Source organism: Pongo abelii, chromosome 10 (genome assembly GCF_028885655.2).
Source record: "Pongo abelii isolate AG06213 chromosome 10, NHGRI_mPonAbe1-v2.0_pri, whole genome shotgun sequence".
In the NCBI taxonomy this organism is placed as follows: Eukaryota; Metazoa; Chordata; class Mammalia; order Primates; family Hominidae; genus Pongo; species Pongo abelii.
The window spans coordinates 41565540-41587502 of NC_071995.2; the positions used below are offsets into that span (position 1 = coordinate 41565540).

Consider the following 21963-nt stretch of genomic DNA (forward strand, 5'->3'; position numbering starts at 1 on the left):
GAAAAATAAGTCAAAAGAAGAGCCCAGAAATGATACTGTTGATATAGTTAGTAACAATGATATCAAAAATTATAACTATGTTCCATATGTTTCAGAGGGTAGAGAAATGCCTGTGTGTTAAATTGAGACACAACAGATTTCAAATATTTTACATTTGGTTATTTCAGTATTTAAAGTTCTTGTATTGTCTAAAGTTTTATTTGCTATTTCTATCAACTCTCACTCATGGTAGCACCATGAGTTTAGTGAATTTTTATTTTGAACTGATATTTTGATAATATAACCTATCTGAATTCTGAGGATTTAGATAAAGCTTGTTTTTCTCTAGAGAGTATTCACATTCGCCAAATTTGGAATCCAAGAGATACAATAGTTTAAGGACAACTTTACATTCTTTGAAGGGTCCTGATTTATTCTGGGAGACCTAGGCTTGGCATCTCCACCTTGCAGTGTCCTTGAGCTTACACTTTTATTTTCTCAGTGTTTTTATGGGCGTTTGGTCTGAAAGTAAGTCTAGATTTTAAGTTTGCTTACTGGTACTCTTTAAATTTTAGCTGACTCTTCTTGCCTCTAGCCCTTTTGATGTACATGAAAATCTATGTTTGTTGTGTTTCCCCTATTTATCATCATATTTATAGTACACAGCACTGGCCAGGCACATACTTAGAATTAAGAATTTGCCATATGAGTTACTATCATTAATACAAAAGCCTATGGTGTTTAAAATTATATTATTTATTTCTAGATTTTTTAAATCTTAGGAGTCTAGATAAAATAGAGAAAATGACTACCTCATATAATAATTTATATAAAATAACTTAGATTTTTAATAAAAATTCTTTGGTAGTCAGATTTACTTTGCTTTGATTTCATTAAATAAGTTTTTTTTTTTCAGAACTGGATACTTTTTGTTTGAACACCTTTCAAATACCCTTTTTGATGGTGATCACCAAAGTGATTCCTGCATCCTGTTCTTTTGATTCTACTTTAACTTGGGCTTGGATAGTTATTGGAGAATTGTCCAAAAGATCTTTACGCTTGGCTTAAAAGAAATAATGATTGATAGATTTGTCCTAACTCACCTTAAAGTACATCAAAAGAGTCCTGGACTCTGCCTTCAAACTGTTGTGTGACTATTGGTGGGTTATTTGAACTAGTTACACCTCAGCTTTCTCATTTATTAATCAAAGCAGTTGAAATACATTATTCTTGGATATTACTAGGGGATTAAAAAGCATAGCAACTTATAATTAACACCTCTCTATGATACTCCTAATCTGTCATTTAAACTTGTATCTTATGAATTATTAATATATTTTAGTAAATCTATAAATGGAATGGGTAGAGACAATAGCACATTTGCAGGTACAAGACACCAGTCTGAAAGACTTAGAGAACTTGTGGAAAGTCAGGAATGAAAATCAAATCCAGGATAAAAGGGAGAGTCAGAGAGGTCTGAATGCATAGGTACAAATAATAGGAATACTGTAAATGTGGATGACATGGCAGAATCTTGGCCTTGGCATCCACCCTTTGTGATTGATCAAGATTGCTTAAGACCATGGAAATCAGCCTGCAGGGGATTATTCTTGACAATTTAACTTTTCCTTCTTAATTGCATTAATATAATGCCTGAAGTTAAAGGAAAACCTATTTTAAAATTGTTAAGTATTCTTGTTTTTTAATATTGGTATTAGTATAATGATGAAGATGTAAGAATTTAATAATGGTAGTAATATTAATTTTTTTTTTTTTTTTTTGAGATGGAGTCTCACTGTCGCCCAGGTTGGAGTGCAGTGGCGCGATCTCGTCTCACTGCAGGCTCCACCCCCCGGGGTTCACGCCATTCTCCTGCCTCAGCCTCCCGATTAGCTGGGACTACAGGCGCCCGCCACCTCGCCCACCTAATTTTTCTGTGTTTTTAGTAGAGACAGGGTTTCACCGTGTTAGCCAGGATGGTCTCGATCTCCTGACCTCGTGATCTGCCCGCCTCGGCCTCCCAAAGTGCTGGCATTACAGGCGTGAGCCACCGCGCCCAGCCAGTAATACTAATTTTTAACAATTGTGAACTATACTTTCTATCTCATTGCCCATTTCAAAATACAGAATTCCTTTTTTTTTTTTTTTGAGATGGAGTCTCACTCTGTCACCAGGCTGGGGTTCAGTGGCATGATCTCGGCTCACTGCAACCTCTGCCTCCTGGGTTCAAGCCATTCTTCTGCCTCAGCCTCCCGAGTAGCTGGAAGTACAGGCGCATGCCACCACGCCCAGCTAATTTTTGTATTTTTAGTAGAGATGGGGTTTCACCATGTTGGCCAGGATGGTCTCAAACTCTTGACCTTGTGATCTGCCCGCTTCAGCCTCCCAAAGTGCTGGGATTGCAGGCATGAGCCACCGCTCCCGGCCCAGAATTTCAACAGTGACAATCTCTAATGGTTCAGAAAATATTTTGTTTACTTTTACTTGAATTATAAAAATAGATTCAAAGAATTTTGATTATTAAATATTGAAATAATGTTTCTAAAATAATTATTTTAAACCTATGGTAGCTAGTTATGTTGTATTAAGTGATATCAAATTGCTGATATTTGATGGGTTTTGACCTTAAAAATGCTATTTGATATAATTTCACTTAGTAGTAAAATATAGGCCAAATTGATTCCGTCAAAATTAGAGAACATAATATATGTATGCATAAATTAAGTGTGCTGATAAATTTTATCTTGGGCTACAAGGTAATATGTAGTATTAATTTAGCATTCTTTTTATTTGATGGCTAACTTTTCCTTAAAAGGAAAACTAATAGATTCTAATAAATGAATACCTTTATTTCCTCTTGGAGTCACGTTTTCTCATGTTGAGCAATAAGCAATTTGATTTAGTTAAACTTGAGGATAGTTTAATGGAAAGAGCCAAATAGTAATAGTAAAATATAACATTCAGACTCTCTCAAATGGAAGGTTTATTACTGTGTTACTGAGACTAATTTATGTCAACATGTGTTTATTTAGTAATTTTACTAAACATTTATTTTAATAGGCACACTTTTGAAATTGACATTAACTTTAGTTAAATTGACATTAAACTTTAGATCTGAACACACTATTATTCATGCTGTTTCTAACCATGCTTTTATTTTCCTTTTTTTTGTAGAACCTCTTTTGAATTTCACATTGTAATCTTTGTTAGTATTATATGAGATTGTATCTCAATATTCAGTGTTTGATGTTCTGTCAGATTCAGTGAATAGCCGACATTTCTTGAGTATGCTCCTATTCCTAATAAGAGATGATAACCATCTGCTCAATGTTTTTAAATTCTCTTTGTACCCTGAAATAAGATTTGATCTGAATATTAATGTAATGGTACTCTTAGAGTACAAAAGTTTTATGATCTTACATTTATTATATAAAGCCATGTTTGTCTAACTAGACCATCCTAACCGCCCTAATGATACTCTGGTGTAGTTTGTTAGATAACTTTGTTGATGTCCCATTCATGGAATAATTCTCATATTTTAGTTATTTTTATTCTGTTACCATTTTTTATTTTTTTATTTTTTACTTTTTTGTTTGAGGCAAGGTCTCACTCTGTCACCCAGGCTGGAATGCAGTGGCATGATCATGGCTCACTGCAGCCTCAACCTCCTTGGGCTCAGTGGATTCTCCCACCTCAACCTCTGGAGTAGCTGGGACTACAGGTGCTCCACCATGCCTGGCTAATTTTTTTGTATTAGAGACGGAGTTTTGCCATGTTGCCCAGGCTTCTGTTACCAGTTTTTAGTTAGTGAATTTAAACATAAATAGTCATATCATGTTTTTATAAACTATAAATTTATACAAGCTTGTGATGAATTCTTAATATACTTATTTTAGTCTGACTGGAAGTGAATTTCAATTAATTTTCAACTGCTGTAATCAAATTTCATTTTATCTTTTATTCTCTTCTTCCAGCCATAAGAAATAGGGATTACATTTCTTGCCAAGTATTCTAATATTTAAAATGTTAAATATTAAGTTGGCCTTTAAAGAATGTTATCAGTGTGTTACTTCAGGTTCATTTTATATATTAGAGATGCATACATTGAGAGATAAAATATAAGGAGGAATACTTTTTCTTTTAGTGGGTAAGGATAATATATATAGCAGATTTTGAGCTAATCTCTCACTGACAAAGCAAATCATAAATCCCGGAATTGCTCTAGATCTTAGAAGTCATGTAATCCAGCCCTTTAAACTATGCTTGGCAAGGGCCATTTCTCCTTGTCTGCACTGAAAGGAACTTACTGCCTCCTGAGAGAGTCCATCCCATAAGCTCTTTCTATAATCCCAGATATAAAATATTAACAAAGAAGAGGATCTTCCCAGAGGAGATCATTTCTGACCTGCATTCTAGGCTTTATAGGAAGTAGAGCAGTTAGTTGAGTTATGGAGAAGGAAGGAAGATTATCCCAGGCAGAGGGTTCAGCATGAGCATAGAAAATGCAACCTGCTTAGTGTTGATGGAAACGGAGTGAAAGGATGGGAGTGGTGAGGGAGGAGAGGGAAGTATGGGTCAAATTAATTCATGCCTTGTATACCATGTTAGGGATCTTGGATTTTATATTACGGGAGAATTGTGATTATTGAAAGTTTTTTTAGTGAAGGGGTGACTTGATTTGACCACCTATGATTTTAGTCAGATCTGTTGGCTCTGTGGTGGATGGATTTGAGATGGAAAAGAGTTGGAGTAAGACAGGCCAGTTAAGAGGGCATCTCAATAGGTCTTATCAAGAGGCAGTGAGAACCTAAATTATGAGAGAAGAGTTTGGATGTAAGGACATAAAATGATAGGGCAATTGATTGAAATGGAAGGTGTGTAGGAGTAGATTTAGGTATGGGATGGGTCAAGTTGCAAATAGGGGCATATTGTATGTTGGGGCAGAGGGTAGGGATTTTGGCTTTGTTTTTGTCTGCTGAGTTTGATTTGCTGGTAGGATATCTAGGACTATAGAGGGCAGCTGACTTCCAGTGTGAAGCTCAGGAGGAAAAGTTTCTGCTGGAGATACGGGATGTTGAAACCATGGGAGAAGATTAGATCATATAGTGATATGATGAAGACAAGACTGAGGACAGACCATGGCACATCATTATTTATGGGATAATTGGAAGAAGGGATGCCTAAAATGGTGACTGAGAAAAATCAGGAAAATAGAAAAAGAATGGCATATTTGGTGTTAGGGAACCCAAGGAAGTAGTGTCAAAAGAGACGGAGAACAACTGTTAGGTCAGATGCAGCCAGGATGTCTTGCAAGTTAAAGACCAATATATTTATTCTGGATTTGGGAGTGGTGGAGGTCATTGCATTTGCCAGAACAATTTCAGTGGAATGTTTGCATGGCAAGTAAGATCTCGGTGAGTGGGTGTGATAAAGATTACTCTTTCTTGAAGTCTAGATGAGAAAACAAGGAGAATGGGTGGAAGTTCAAGGACATTATTTTTAGGATCAACTTAAGAGGCCTCAGAGGTGGAGAAAAAAGAATGAAGAGAGAGGGAGAGATCAGACATACAAAAGAGCAAAAGGATGGCTGGACCAAGTCCCCCAAGAGAGGAGGGGGTGTGGTTTTAAAAAGGCACAGGTAGGGTCTTCTTTGGGAGGAGTACTCCATCCTTTGAGGAATAAGGGAAGGAAGTTGGGATAGTCATGAAGGTAGATAAGTAGATGAATGTGAGCAGGTAGGAAGTTGAGGGAAAATAATGTTTGATGACAAGGATGTCTTCTTGAGGTTGAGACCAAAGTCATATTCTAAGAGTGAAAAGGGCTCAGTGGGAGCTTTGAGATGAAATTTGAAATAGATATTAAAGAGATCAGGAAAGAGAATTGACAAGGACGGGGAAAAGCACTGATGCATTAATGTGCAGTGCTGTGATAGCAACTAAACTCTGGATCATGATTATGTAGTGGCTTCTCAACTGTGTTGTGCAGCTTTTTTCCACAGTAGTCAAAATTGGAGAAAACAAACTGTAGCTGTACATCAGAGTTGGGTGTTTGCTGGGGATGTGTAAGACAAATATAGGGTATACAGAAATGTATGTGGTGTTGATGAAAAGGCTGATAAGGAAGCAGGAGCTTCTTGCCAAATAGGAGAGAACAGAATTTAGGAGGTGGCTTATAGATGGGGAGAAAGTTGGGGAGGAGAGCAGTTTAAAGAACTGAAGGGCTCAGAGGGCAAGTATAACAGGACCTAGATGTAGAAAGATGGGATTCCATATAGTGGAATATTACTTGTTCATTTATTTGTATAGCCTTTTTTTTTTTTTTTAATCCATTGGACAAATAACTTAAGACATACTGTGTGCCAGGTACTATGCCATGAGGACATAGTGGTAAAGAAGATCAATCTGGTCTCTACTATGCTACAGTTTATAGACAGGTGTAGCACACACATAGTAGACAAAAAGTATACATATCTTTGGGTCTCAGTGTTATAGACCATAGGCTTTTAGGCTCCCGTGTAATAGAAATTTACGTAAGGCCAAGTAGATTAGCCAGACAAGGCTTTATTTTGGGGCTTGTGCTCAAGCTCGAGGGAGACAGTGGAGGTAAAAGAAATCTCTGGCTGGCTCCCTGAAAAGAGCCCGTAGGGATTTTTTATTAGGCAATGTGCAGGAACTGACATCATGGGGAGGGTGTGCAGGCTGGACTGGGTAGAGCATGTGAGGGCTGGGGTATGCAGGACAGCATATCTGGTTGTGATGGTTTGAGGTAATGGGCCACCTAGTGGTCTGGCTGGGGGCAACAAGGCTATAAATCAGCTGTTTAGCCTTCCTTCTCAAGGTGGGACACCCCACAACCTTGGTTGGATATTTGGATGTCTTAAGGCCAGTTTCTGGAATTTTTTAAGTAAAAGGCCTTGTTAAACATTATGAGAGCACAGAAGAAAGATATAGAATGGCTATTTTCTTTGTATGACTAAAGCCTCTAGGTTAGCAGGTATAGCGTCAGCAAGGTAGTGGTGTGGGTTTTGTGATCAGTGGGACAAGAGAAGAAAAAAGAGAAAATATGTGGAGAAGGAGCTGCATCCCACTCCTACTATATCTCATTAGGACTTCTGAGGTTGAGCAGTCTGAGAGGTAAGAGTACATCATTGCCAGCAAGATGTGTTTTCTTCGTATTTTACTTGTAGAATTTTTCTTTTGGAGGACTTGAGTGCAGGTCTTAATTTTCTTTCTAGAATCTTCCCATCAGTATTTCATTCAGTAAAAATATTTTATTATGTGTTATGCTGAGAACTAGGAAGAAAGATAAAGGAAATAAAGACTTCATGTGGGCCATTTAAACGCCATTTTTTCTGCCTTCTATGGGCCTCTTTCCATCAGTCTTCTTTGATCTAGTAACATAATGGTAGCTGCAGTAATACAAATCTCCAAAATGTACAATGACTGCAGACCAGTTGAATTTCTCATTCACATAAAGTCCAAAACATGGCAGGCACCTGTGTTCTAATCAGTGATTCAAGGACCCAGAGGCCTTTTGTTTGTGACTCTCCCCTCTTCAATACCATGTTTGCCAAACTTAACTTGCATTTGGGGTCAAGGTGATGCTAGGGAACTAATTTAATCTGGCTGTAGGAGTGGAGCAGGTGGCATAGGTTTAGCTAATCCTAAGGCTTAGTTAAATTGCTTTTCATAACTCTGGCTAGGGTAATTGGTTCAGGACCCAAATGAGCCCGAATAGAATGAATCTCATAATTTTCTCTATAAGTGCTAGGGCAAAAGCGTTATCTTTTCATCCATGGACAACAATGAAGAAGCAGCCCTCAGGTTGTTATGGTCATCTTGGGACAACAAAGGGTGTGTGCGTGTGTCTTGGGAGAGAAAGTAGTGGGAGCCTGCTAGGATGAGACGCCACACTGAGGAAATGGAGCTGGGAAATAGAGATTAATCAAGCCTTGATAATATTATCTGAGTGCTGGATCAGGCTTTGCTTGAAGTCATTCTATTCCTTTAGTTAAATTAGATGTACAAAAATTTTGTTTAGAGAACAGACATGAGAAAAAAAGATGGAAAATATGAGAAGGGCCGGGCATGGTGGCTTACGCCTGTAATCCCAGCACTTTGGAAAGCCGAGGTGGATGGATACCTGAGGTCAGGAGTTCGAGACCAGCCTGGCCAACATGGTGAAACCCCATTTCTACTAAAAAATACAAAAATTAGCCAGGCACGGTGGCATATGCCTGTAATCCCAGCTACTCGGGAGGCTGAGGCAGGAGAATCACTTGAGCCCAGGAGGTGGAGGTTGCAGTGAGCCGAGATTGCGCCATTGCACTCCAGTCAGGGTGACAGAGTGAGACTCTGTCTCAAAATAAAAAAAAAAGAAAAATAAATAAAAAAAAAAAGAAAAGAAAATGTGAGAAGGAAGCCAATAAAGAATCCTTATAATTTAATCTAGTTTAAATTTAGTTTTTGTTTTCGCTTTTGTTATTTGCAACAGGAATATTCTTACTGGTATGTGGAATGCCTGCTATGCTGATTTTTTTACTATTATATCTTTTGACTCCAACAAACTAAATATACTCCTTTAAGTAACTGCAGATTCTATTTGTTTCTTGTATATATGGGTGGGCCAAATCATATATAGGTTTTAGAGCAGAAGACTTAATGGACAGTAGTGTTAATTTCAGTTTGGAGTCCTCTTGAGGAATGAATCCCTTCATTTGTCCTTTTATATTTCCTAGTCAGGATCTTATGTGTAATGCCATACTTTTTCCTCTAAATTAAATCTTACTCTGAGTTTTTGCTTACCAAGGTAAGCAGAGAGTACAATATTAATAATATTTCAAATCACCTTTTCTATCACTAAGGTTTTACAGGAGTGCCAGGGCTACATTTACTGAAAAGACTCCTTTAGCTTGTTTTTACTTCTCCATCCCTTTCTCCTACTGCTACTTCAGTAATGGTCTTCTACCATTTTGGCACAATGACTCCGTCTAAGGTGCCTGGGATCTATGCAGGTCATTGTGCACCAAATAGAGGTGGGTGGCTGCCCTAACTGACACCATTCCCCTGGGACTAGCTTAATTTGATAACTCAGACTTCCAAAGCCATGTGTATTAGTCTGTTCTCATGTTGCTAATAAAGACATACCTAAGACTGGGTAATTTATAAAGGAAAGAGATTTAATCGACTCACAATTCCAACTTGGCTGGGAAGGCCTCACAATCATGGCAGAAGGCAAAGGAGAAGCAAAGTCACATCTTGCATGGCGGCAGGCAAGAGAGAGCTTGTGTAGAGTAACTCCCATTAATAAAACCGTCAGCTCTCATGAGACTTATTCACTACCACAAGAACAGCACAGGAAAGATTTGCCTCCATGATTCAGTTACCTCTCACCAGGACCCTCCTACAACACTTGGGAATTATTACAATTCAAGGTGAGATTTGGGTGGGGACACAGAGCCATACTGTATCAACATGACCCTTGATACCTTGGCCTTGACCAACATTCATGTAGTCATCCCCGAATGAGGCTCTGCCACCTTGGAGACCTAAATCCTTGTATTCTTTATGAACCCAGAAGCCCTCAGTCTATCTGATCCCTGCTTTAACAACCTTCCAGAGATAGGGCTCCCCATGTCTCCTACCTGGAAACACAAACACTTCTCCTTCTCCTCTGAGACTCTTTAGTGTATTTCTTTGCACAGGCTCCATGTGAAAATCAGTCCTAAAGAAAAGGGACCTAGAACTCTCAATTAAAAAAGTCTAGCAGTGAGGTAGAAAGGAAATTCTTCTTTCTGTTCTTTTGGTGAAGAGAACACAGCAGCAAAAAGGCCAAGAAACCAAGTGGTTTCTCCATAATTCTCCCTGTCACAGTTGTCTACCTCTGTTTTCCACAACATGTGTTTGCTCATTTTATATATACTTTTTTTTTTTTTTTTTTCGAGACGGAGTTTTGCTCTTGTTGTGCAAGCTGGAGTGCAATGGTGCGATCTTGGCTCACTGCAACCTCCAACTCCCGGGTTCAAGTGATTCTTCTGCCTCAGCCTCCCAAGTAGCTAGAATTACAGGCGTGCACCACCACACCTGGCTAATTTTTTTTGTATTTTTAGTAAAAACGGGGTTTCACCGTGTTAGCCAGGCTGGTCTCGAACTCCTGACCTCAGGTGATCTGCCCGCCTCAGCCTCCCAAAGTGCTGGGATTACAGACATGAGCCACCGTACCTGGCCCATAATATACACTTTTAAATATGCTTTTATATCATTAATCTTGTTAGAATTTTATGACATCTTAGTGATCTTAAACCTACTGTATTTCCAGAAAAAATTCTGAAGTTCTAGGCCATTTCATCTGATTTTAGTCAACATTCATAATCATCAATCCCTGGTGCCCTCCCACCCTCTCCTTCTTCACATATACAGGTTTGTGTCCCACCTTGATGCTTTTGATTGTTCTAAGCTGTATTTTCTAATTTCTTTGACTGTATTGAAGGTGACAGTCTATATACTCCAAGATGGATCTTATTAATAACATAAATACACACTCAGATTTACAAATATTAGTATATCTGTGATTAAAATAATCATGTTTGACCATGTCAGAAATGTATCCCTCTTAGTGATATTTTCACTTCTGTTGGCCTGTAAGGATTGTTGTCACTTGGTTGTCTCCTGAAACTCCTTAAAAGCAAGTCATAAAATTCTGAATTCTGGGGCCTATAGACCTGTGGGAAAAGTGGCACATAATTTATTTTCCAAACCAGCATACCTAAGAAAGGAAGGGGTTACTATTAATACTTATGCCAGGACAACAGTTATAAACCACTACTGTCCCAGGCAAACCACATATATAGTCACCCTAAAGGGCAGAGACAGTGCATTTCCATCTGATATCCTCAGGCAGTTCCAAGGTTCTTGGTCTGATTACATTGCATGGGAGAAGTCCTTCATGAGAACAGTAAGCTGAGGGCAATCTATGTGTATACGTTTCTAACATTTGAGGGTTACTTATTGAGTTAACGTTTAAGTAGCTTATGGGAAATTTTTATGATGTGATTCGACTCAACACTGAAGTCCTTTGTGAGAACAGTAAGCTGAGGCAGTCCATGTATATATGTTTCTAACATTTGAGGGTTACTTACAGAGTTAACCTTTAAGTAGCTTATGGGAAATTTTTATAGTACAATTTGACTCAACACTTGGGTCATACTAGTTCTGGACTTAATATTTTGCAGCACTTTTATTGTTCTCTTCAAATGAATTTCCAGTCATGTTAACCTGCCATTTTGTTCTAATGACACTAATGGCTGAAATTAGTGGCAGACAATGAGCTTGGCAGTGACAGCATAAATGGTACTGCGACATCTCTCTTTTCGCTAACTTTGTATTACTTCTGCCTGTGTACAGTTAGTCCACAATGTTTTATTTGCAAAGCACTGTTAAATCACCAGCATTATTATTTGACTCTTAAAGTACATTTGTTAGTGAATGTGTTTGACATATGCTTATGTTAAGAAAGAAATTTACGTTTAAATCTTAAAGGAACTCTAATTGCCGGTCTTTGAAGTAGTTCATTATCAACTGCTGAATTAAATAAATAGGTCTTGGTCTAAAGCTGAAAGGATTTGCAGCAAAGGGACCCCTGAACAAAGAGAGCCCATGAGTCCAAAGTAAGGTCACAATTCCATTAAATACTCAAATGATAATTGACTTCAAGCACTGTACTGCATTGCTTACAGTTGAATCTCCAGCACCTAGAACTGTGTCTGGCATGTAATAGGCACACATTAAATATTTGTTCAATGAATGAATAAATATTCTTTATAGTGTAAAATATTTGTAGCATGTGGTTTTACTCTCAAGCATTCTGTGGTGAATATATTTTTATAATATTCTTGTCAGTATGTTGTGTGGAGGCTTGAAAATCCTTGGTTTTTCATAATTATTGATTAATCAGCAGGTTCTATGATCTTATAATTTGTGGGGCTAGTATCATTTGTTTTAGTAGAAGGTTTTCCACATTCTTCTTTTACTTATACAGTCACATTCTCCCTGACTTTCAGTTTTAACCTTTGCTTCTCTTGTATAGGCCAAGAATCCATGGCATGATGTAACCAAATCTCCTCCCCTCTCTTTTTTTTTACCCTTCATCTCAAGTTTTAGCTAGGATAATGTTTCTGTTAGCCTGGTTTCCAAATGAAATCTAAAGTACTATTTTCATAAAGGTGAGATATAAGGAAAAGTTCAATAGTTAAATCTTAAAATATTATTTCTTCCTATGCTCAGTGAGATATATGAGAGATACTGTTTGTCGCTAGAGAGATAATTTCCAGATAGAAATAGATACATATATTTCATAACTGACATATCATTAAAAAAGGGAATATTTTCTAATGTAAGAAATTTTAGGACGGGCATGGTGGCTCACGCCTGTAATCTCAGCACTTTGGGAGGCCGAGGAGGGCAGATCACGAGGTCAGGAGATCGAGACCATCTTGGCCAACACGGTGAAACTCCGCCTCTACTAAAAATACAAAAAATTAGCCAGGCATGGTGGCGCGTGCCTGTAATCCCAGCTACCTGGGAGGCTGAGGCAGGGGAATCACTTGAACCCGAGAGGCGGAAGTTGCGGTGAGCTGAGATCACGCCACTGCACTCCAGCCCAGCGACAGAGCAAGACTCCGTCTCAAAAAAAAGAAAAAATAAATAAAAATTTATTGTAAGATTCAGGTCTACTCTATTTTAATTGTAGTTCCTATATGCACATCATCTCCATTATTATTCTTAGGAAGGGAGGTAAGTATAATAGACATGGTTTATCTTGGGAGAAGCCAGGGTGACCTATGCTCACTTCTTTCTTACTCCCCAGGTTTTTTACCTTCCTCATCTTTCAGGGTACTGGTGCCATCATTTCTCTTTGCCATAGATCAAAACATTTCTCTGGGCGAATTCTGGTATTAGTAATTTTTACTTTAGTGTTCATCTTAATATATGTTTCTTCCTTAAAGTGTTTGCATCTTAACATTCTCTCTAACTTTAGCATTTGTCTTCATAAATGGAATTTTATCATCAGGGTGAAAATTATGTTTTGCCCGGAGCCACACCAAGCTTCATTAACACATACACTGTCACCTCTCATATGCACTTGTGTTTGTACTTGTACAGGGGCATGTGTGTTAAGAGTGAGGCTAAGCTGCGTCTTTTATAACAGAGACTTAATTTTTTCTTTCAAGTTTTCATGTACCTTAAACAATTAGACCTTGTAAGTAAGGTTGGCCTTGGTTTTATCATCTGGCCAGTATTGGGAATGGATCTATAGAAGCAAATGGAAACGATATGGGATTCATGCAACTTCTTTACCATTTGCTATGAACCAAAAACGTATTTGTAAAATAAAAAATAGCAGGTAAGTAGGGCTGTAATTCATCTTGTTTTCATGCTAGCATGATGAACTATCTCTGAACACTAGATTCTTGGATTAGTACTATTTACTCTAGGATGAAATGTGATATGAGGATTGTCTTCGACTTTATTTATGATCATTTATTTACAAAAAAGCAAAAAGAACGTTATATTGTGGCTTCACTCATAAGGCAGTCTTATGGCAAAGACTTCAGAATATAGTGAGACATTAAAAGATTCATTAAAATAAAGCAAAGATCCATGAATTTTGAGTTACAATGTACATTAATTTTTAATAATATTTGTATTTCAGGTCAGTTGCTCCGATTAAAAATGTTTCGAGAAGATCATGGGTCGTGGATGACAATGTTCTTCAGCACAATTCTCTTTCTCTTCATATTTTCTCACATATACAACACGATTCTCCTAATGGATGGGAACATGGGGTAGGTTATCTTTCTCCTTTCTACTGTGGTGAGTGTTATGTTTGAAACTCATAAGAATTTAAGAGTTTTTTAGCTTGTAGTAGTCTAAGTCTGCTTTACAAATATTCTACCCTAAGAAGAAGGAGTATTTTGTGTATTTTTCTTACCTAAGACATTAAAATTTTTTTTTCCAGGAAGCATATAGTACATTACAATATTTAGATTTTGTTCTTTATCCTTTAGGACTTTTACATAGGGTGGTGGGAGGGCAGGTACTAATTTCATTATACTGACAAGGGGGTATGAGAATCAGGAAATCTTATTGATTTGCATATATTCAAATGATTCATAGAGTGGGGCTAAGATGAAGGTTTCCAGGTTTGCAATTTCACTGGTCTACAATGTCTGGCTAAATAAAAGTGTTTGGTACAGGAGGCATTTTCTTTAACTCTCTTGACAGTCCCGAGAGAGAGAGACCTTTGTTATAAATAGGTTGTTTTAAAAGTGGGCCACAGCTGGGCATGGTGGCTCATGTTTGTAATCCCAGCACTTTGGGAGGCTGAGGCGGGCAGATCACAAGGTCAGGAGATCGAGACCATCTGGCCAACACGGTGAAACTCCATCTCTACTAAAAATATAAAAATTAGCTAGGCGTAGTGGTGCAGGCCTGTGGTCCCACCTACTCGGGAGGCTGAGGCAGGAGAATTGCTTGAACCTGGGAAGTGGAGGTTGCAGTGAGCCGAGATCGTGCCCCTGCACTCTAGCCTGGCAACAAAGCAAGACTCCGTCTCAAAAAAAAAAAAAAATAAATAAATAAAAAAAGTGGGCCACCCTGTATTAACTCCTAGCTTGTGATATGTACTTATCAAATCACTAAGGTATAAATATGTGCTAACAAGTAGTTGTATAATTTTTCTAACTTTCTTCACTTCTTTCTTTCATTATATAATGAAACACAAGGATTGGTCTTTCAGTATAATTTCCTCTTGGTTTGTTCTCAGTAAGTTTTTTTTGAGAAGGAATCTTGCTGTTGTTGGCCAGGGCTGGAGTGCAGTGACGTGATCTCGGCTCACTCACTGCAACCTCTGCCTCCCGGGTTCCAGCAATTCTCCTGCCTCAGCCTCCCGAGTAGCTGAGATTATAGGCGCCTGCCACCACACCCGGCTAATTTTTGTTATTTTTTAGTAGAGATGGGATTTCACCGTGTTGGTTCGGCTGGTCTCGAATTCCTGACCTCAGGTGATCCATCCGCTTTGGCCTCCCAAAGTGCTGGGATTACAGGCGTGAGCCACTGCGTCTGGCCTGCTCTCAGTAAGTTTTAAGGCCGGAATATAAGGAGATTGGCTTAGTATTAAAATTAGATTTGTGACAATAATAAACCATAAATAACAATAATAAACCATATATAATAAACCATAATAATAAACCATAATAATAAACCATAAATAAATAATAAATAAATAAACTTTAGCTATTTGTTGGTGTTGAAATAGTTACTGAGAAAGATTTTGATCTATTTTCCCCAATAGATCAGAAAGCTAGGTAATATCCTTTTCTTCTAAATGTAGGCTAGGCAGGATTATTGTCCAGTTCCATGGGAAACATGGAACTGTTTTGATGTTACATATAGATTTTGGCTACCATTGTTCAGTACTGAGAGGGAAGCTCATTTAGAATTTCATTGTTTTTCCCTCACCACTAAAGGAGATGACCAGCAAAGGGAAAAATACATTTCACATGTTTTAGTTTATACTAACAAGTGATAAATTCAAGAATGTGATTTTAGATAGAATGTTCAGGCTTTAGAAAGTTATTAGAATACTTTGTACTTATTTCTTGGACTTAGAGTGATAGTTTTAATACCAGATCTGTTTTGAAGGCTGTAACCTATGGCTAGTCAGAATATGTCTCAGCCTTGGAGCAGTGCCTGTAATACTAGAATGGGTAGTGATTGGAGTTAGCTAACACAGCCAAAGGTTTCTCTGTGAGTTTTTTTTGTACTCAGAGCACTGAGAGCAGAAGGAGAAGGAACCTCTGTGAAAACTACATTTTAAAAGCAATTGCTGGAAATAATATATGATATATAAAATATATCTTCAGCTCAGAAGCTGACTTTTGATATAATTCTGTTTGTTTTTTTATCTAGAGCTAATGAGATCTGTGCTAACTGGAAATGCTTATTCTGAGGAAGGGAGCAGATTTGAAAGCAATAAATTAAATGCAATAAATAATTCCTTGTACTCTGTAAAGCACTCAATAGCTGGAAATAAAATGAGAGTTAATAGTTGTTGAGCATTTACACCAGGCATGAATTATCTCAATTAAATCTCACAGTGACTCTATGGAATAGGAGTTATTACCTCCATTTTGCAGGTCAAGAAACTGAGGACTAGAGACGTTTTGCCACTTTATTGTTTAAAGAAGAACACAGGTCTGATTGATGGTTGACCCTGTTACTCATTCACCATATGCCTATTAGCCTTTCTCTGTATTTTATTATTCAAGCTGAATTTGACAATTGAAAGAAGCAGGAGATATGCTTAGGAAATAAGAGAATAGTTATCCTAGAATTTATGTGTAGCCTAACTAAAATTGAAAGTGGTCTTTTTTATTCTCAGACTAAATACAATCTTGCAGATTTTTAGGTAACTGTTGAACTCTTCACCATTATGCCTCATCTTCATAGGAAAAGCGTCTTTTACTGAGAGGATATATTAAAGGTGCCACCTTTTGGACAAATTCAAAGCAAGGGACAAATGGTTTAGCTCTGCAGAAAAAATAAATCAAGGCTGAGCATGGTGACTTATGCCTGTAATCCCAGTGCTTTGGGAGGCTGAGGCAGCAGGATCACTTAAGGCCAGAAGTTTGAGACCAGTCTGGGCAACAGAGTGAGACTTTCTTTCTTACAAAAAATAAAAAACTTAGCTGGGGGTGATGGCATGCCTTGTAGTCCTAGCTACTTGGAAAGCTGAGGTAGGAGGATTGCAAATTGTGTCACTGCACTCCAGCCTAGGTGAAACAACAAGACTCTGCCTCTAAAAAGAAAAATAATGAATAAAAATTAAATCACCATTTATAAAAGATATATTATTAACTTTTATGACACACATCATTTGATCAAGTGAGCACATTGAAATAGGAGTGTAAACTTGGAGGAAAATCAGTTCTTAGAGCAAGTAGATACAACTGTGCTATTGGGGTTGTCCTAGAAGACACCATGTTTTCTGAGGTATTGCTTCATCCCATGTAGCACAGGGAATGATGGAGCCAGAGAGTGCAGAAAGGACAGTGAGCACACAGACATCACAAGTAACTGGTTTTATGTCAGAAGATTCTTGGTAGTAGAGAGGAATTCGGGATTCTTTACACTGAATCTCATTTGCATTACACTGAATTTGTGGAGAGTCCAATGTGTCTTTGTTTATGGGTCTCTCTAGGAATACTGGCCTAGAATTATTTCCAAAAGGATTTCAAGAATATCCTATGATGGCTAGATCTGTGTTAATGTATTTTAGGATTCCTTTCCAAACTGAAGGAGTTCAGGACTAGAATGAATGGTGAGTGGCTGTAGGGTTTCCGAGGGGAAGAAGGAGTTTTCTTAGACTGGTCTGCATTTTGTGTGCATGTGTGCCAATTTTAGGAATGGTATAAATTTAATCTAAACTGGGGTCTCATGATCTCTTACTATAGAGAAAAGAATCCCTAGGTTTATCTAGACCAGAACCTCAAGAGTTTTTAGCCCAGAGTTGCCTGGCTCCTGTTTTTCTCATTACAGTGGATTCCCTGAAGTATGCACTAACTCTTATGGCTTTAGACATTTCCAGGGAGCCAAGCTGAAAGGCAGTCAGATGGAGAGGGAAAGAGGTAAGTTAGCTGGTTGAGCTAAAAAGGATCAACACTCGGACAATCCATATTTGTAGTACCACGAGGAAAAACCTTGTCCCAAATTTGACTCTCTTTCTGCACCTCTGTTCCTTATACCACTGAAATGCTGCTTATTGTAACCTCCTTTATTCTTTTTTTTTTTTTTTGAGACAGAGTCTTACTCTGTCGCCCAGGCTGGAGTGCAGTGGCATGATTTCGGCTCACTGCAAGCTCTGCCTCCCGGGTTCATGACATTCTCCTGCCTCAGCCTCCCGAGTAGCTGGGACTACAGGCGCCTGCCACCACGCCTGGCTAATTTTTTGTATTTTTAATAGAGACGGGGTTTCACCGTATTAGCCAGGATGGTCTCGATCTCCTGACCTCGTGATCCGCCCGCCTCAGCCTACCAAAGAGAACCTCCTTTATTCTTTAAGTCACCAAGATGTAACTAAACTCATCATTTTATAAATGTTGAGGGTTCTGCTGAGGAGAAGGTGCTGATCCTGGGCATAGTTTTGCATCCAGCCATTTTATGAGTAACTTCTTTTTTTTTTACAAGCTGGCAGACTAGGTAACCTGAAGCCTTGACTACTACAAAATCTTTAGAACAGCGGGAAGAGATAATGCAGCTAGGTATACTCCTTTAAAATGCATAGCTGAGTTTACCCAAAGGTCAGGAAAAATCCCAGAGGACAAAAATGCAGAAGGATCTGAAAACTCGGGAAGTAAGACTAAGAACTGATTGATACTGAGATGCTCAGTGAAGGTGACTTAGGCACTTGAATTTTAACCTTTATGTAGGGACCAGAAACAAGGATTTGGCTCATATTAATTGAAAAATTGAAAATAGAAATTTCCACACAGATGGTCCCGCAATGGGCTACAGTGGGAGGGGGAGGTGAAATGGAAAACATGTAACTGTTAGCAGCACTGAATCCATCCGATCTGCAGCAAACTGGATTTTTGCCTTGTTAGAGGAAAGAATTCAGCCAAGGGACATAAGGCAGAGTGAGAGACTGAGACAAGTTTTAGAGCAAGAGTGAGAGTTTATTAAAAAATTCTAGAGCAAGAATAAAAGGAAGTAAAGTACACTTGGAAGAGGGCCAGGTGGGCAACTTGAGAGATCCAAGTGCCCCATCTGACCTTTGACTTGGGTTTTTATACGTTGGAATGGTTCTGAGGTTTGAATTTCTTCTCCCCCGATTCGTCCCTTGGAGTGGACTGTTTGCATGCTCAGTGGCCTGCCAGCACTTGGGAGGGGCTGCATGTGCAGTGTGTTTACTGAAGTTGTGTGCATACTCATTCAAGGCATTTTTCCCTTAGCAGTCAAGTGTTCCCAGAGGAAGGTCATATACTAGTTAAACTCCACGATTTTGTCTGTTACTGCACATGCTTGAGCCCACTAGCCCAGCTTCTGAGATCTTATCGGGAAGCTGCTGATCACCAAGAGTTTGCTATCTATTGGGAGACTGCCTTTCCCTGGCACTGGCTGTGACCAATTATTATTTTGGAGAGGCTGTTTAACAACTGCCTATCACCTGATGGTAGCCTGACATTCCTGAGGAGGGCCCTCTTCTGCCCTGCTCATATCTGCCTAGCTACCTACTCCAACAAAACCACTTAGCACAGGCAAGCATCAAGGAAGCTTGTACTTAAACTGGGCTCTGGGGGAAAAATACTTCCCTGGGAACTGCTACCATAGGTGCAGTTTTGTGATTTTAATATATAGTTTCCTTTGGATTTTAGAACCTCAGAACATCCCCAGCTATTCTCTTCTCCAGTTTCGGGTTCTTACTTTTCTCTGTACACCCCTCCCCAAATAACTTGAATTCCTCTTTTTTATTATGTAGAGCAATTTAGTTTCCTTTTGCCTCAACTTCTATCCACTTTGATTTATCAAGGGCTTTTCTTTTAGTGAAAAAAATCATATTAATGCATTTTCCAATCAAAGGAACCAATACTCTGATTTGCTGCTTTCTCAGAATATGAAAGTGTTGACCTAAAAGGAAGAAACTGAGGCAAAATTAATATAAGTAGAGTTTGTTTAGGCCAATCTTGAGGACTGCAACCCAGGATCATAGATTCAAATGGCCCTGAATATATGCTTCAATTAACAGCAGTTATAAGTGTTTTGTTAAATGAAAAGAAGAGGCAGATTTTGAGCTGTTTACCAAGAATTTACATTAAAATAACACAAGCTGTTGATTGGCTATACAGCTGATCAGGAACAAAATGACTTTAAACAGTTGCTCCCAGGCATGGGGAATGGGTGTGGTGGAGGCTGGGGGTGGGGTCTTGTGGGGTTGGGGGCAATGACTGAAATTTCATACTCATGTCTTTCTGGGCCTGAGTACCTCACATAGCTCAGACTGCTCTGAACTATTTTTTTTCTCAAAAAAAAAAAGTGTACTTTTGTTAAACAGTCTCTCCAAAATAATAATTGGTCACAGCCAGTGCCAGGGAAAGGCAGTCTCCCATTAGATAGCAAATTCCTGGTGATCAGCAGCTTCCCGATAAGATCTCAGAAGTTGGGCTAGTGGGCTCAAGCATGTGCACCAACAGACAAAATTTTTTTTCTCAAAAAAAATATTTTCCTCAGTATTTTGGCTTTGTTTGTTTTAAAAGTAACAATTGTCCTTATTTTTGTAAATTCTACTATCAGTTTAATGATCTCTTGTGGAACAAAGGGAAGATGGTGGGAGGGGCCAAGATGGCCGAATAGAAACAGCTCGGGTTTGCAGCTCCCAGGGAGACCAACACAGAAGTGGGGTGGTTTCTGCATTTCCAGCTGAGGTACCCAGTTCATCCTACTGGGGCTGGCTAGGCAGTGGACGTGCCCCACGGAGAGTGAGCAGAAGCAGGGTGGGGCATTGCTTCACCCGGGAAGTGCATGGAGCCCAGAGGAGTGGGGGGACCTTGCTCCCCCAGCCAAGGGAAGTGGTGGGGGACTGTGCTACCCACCAGGGTTACTATGCTTTTCCCATGGATGTTTGCAATCCATGAATCAAGAGATTCCCTTGTGAGCCTACACCACCAGGGCCCTGGGTCTCAAGCACAAAACTGGGTGGCTGTTCAGGCAGGCACCGAGCTGCAGGAGTTTTTTACATACTCCAGTGACACTTGGAACTTCAGTGAGATGCAAGCGTCCACTCCTTTGGAAAGGGGGCTTAAGCCAGGGAGTCAAGTGGTCTTGCTCAGTGGCTCCCACTCCTGTAGAGCCCAGTAAGCTAAGAACCACTGGCTTGAAATCCCCATTACCAGCACAGCAGTCTGGAATCTACCTGGGATGACCAAGTTGCCCGGCGGGGAGGGGAAGCTGCCATTACTGTGGCTTCAGTAGGCGGTTTGGGAGGTTTGGGCTGGGCAGAATTCCCCACAGTACAGCAAAACAGCTGTGACCAGACTGCTTCTCTAGATCCTTTCTCAGCAGGCAGGGCCTCCCTGTAGAAAGTCTACCAGCTCCAGTTAGGGGCTTACAGACTGAACGCTCATCTCCCTGGGACAGAACACCTGTGGGGAGGGGTGGCCATGGTCTCAGGTTCAGCGGGCTTAATCTTTCTTGCCTGCCAGCTCTGAAGAGATTAGCTGATCCTGATGAGGGCAATTCCCTGAGCACAGCACACCAGCTCTGCTAAGGGACAGACTGCCTCCTCAAGAGGGTCCCTGACCCCATGCCTCCTGTCTGGGTGAGACCTCCAAACAGGGGTCGGCAGACACCTGATGCAGGAGAGCTCTGGCTGACATCAGGTTGGTACCCCTCTGGGATGAACCTTTCAGAGGAAGGAGCAGGCCGCAATCTTTGCTATTCTGCAGCCTCCACTGGTGATAACCCAGGTGAACAGGGTCTGGAGTGGACCCCCAGCAAACTGCAGCAGACCTGCAGAAGAGGGGCCTGACTGTTAGAAGAAAAACAAACAGAAAGCAACAGTAACAACAGCAACATCAACAAAAAAGACCCCACAAAAACCCCATCCAAAGGTCATCAGCCTCAAAGATCAAAGGTAGATAAATCCACAAAAATGAGGAAAAACCAATGCAAAAATGCTGAAAATCCCAGAAGCCAGAATGCATCTTTTCCTCCAAATGATCACAATATCTCTCTAGCAAGAGCACAGAACAGGGCTGAAGCTGAGATGGATGAACTGACAGAAGTAGGCTTTAGAGAGTGGGTTATAACTAATTTCACTGAGCCAAAGGATTATGTTCTAACCCAATTCAAAGAAGCTAAGATCCATGATAAAAGATTACAGGAGCTGTTAACTAGAATAAACAGTCTGTAGAGGAACATAAATGACCTG

General features: G+C 39.4%; 1 protein-coding gene across 6 annotated transcripts in view; it reads left to right on the forward strand.

Moving 5' to 3' along the window:
- Positions 1–21963, forward strand: part of TMEM117 (transmembrane protein 117) — a 597128-nt gene that overhangs the window by 130143 nt on the left and 445022 nt on the right. For all 6 annotated transcript variants that reach the window (XM_054527171.2, XM_054527174.2, XM_054527173.2 and 3 more), the window contains one exon: positions 13690–13822. In XM_054527171.2, coding sequence (XP_054383146.1) covers positions 13690–13822 — 133 coding nt within the window. The remainder of the gene's footprint in view (positions 1–13689; positions 13823–21963) is intronic.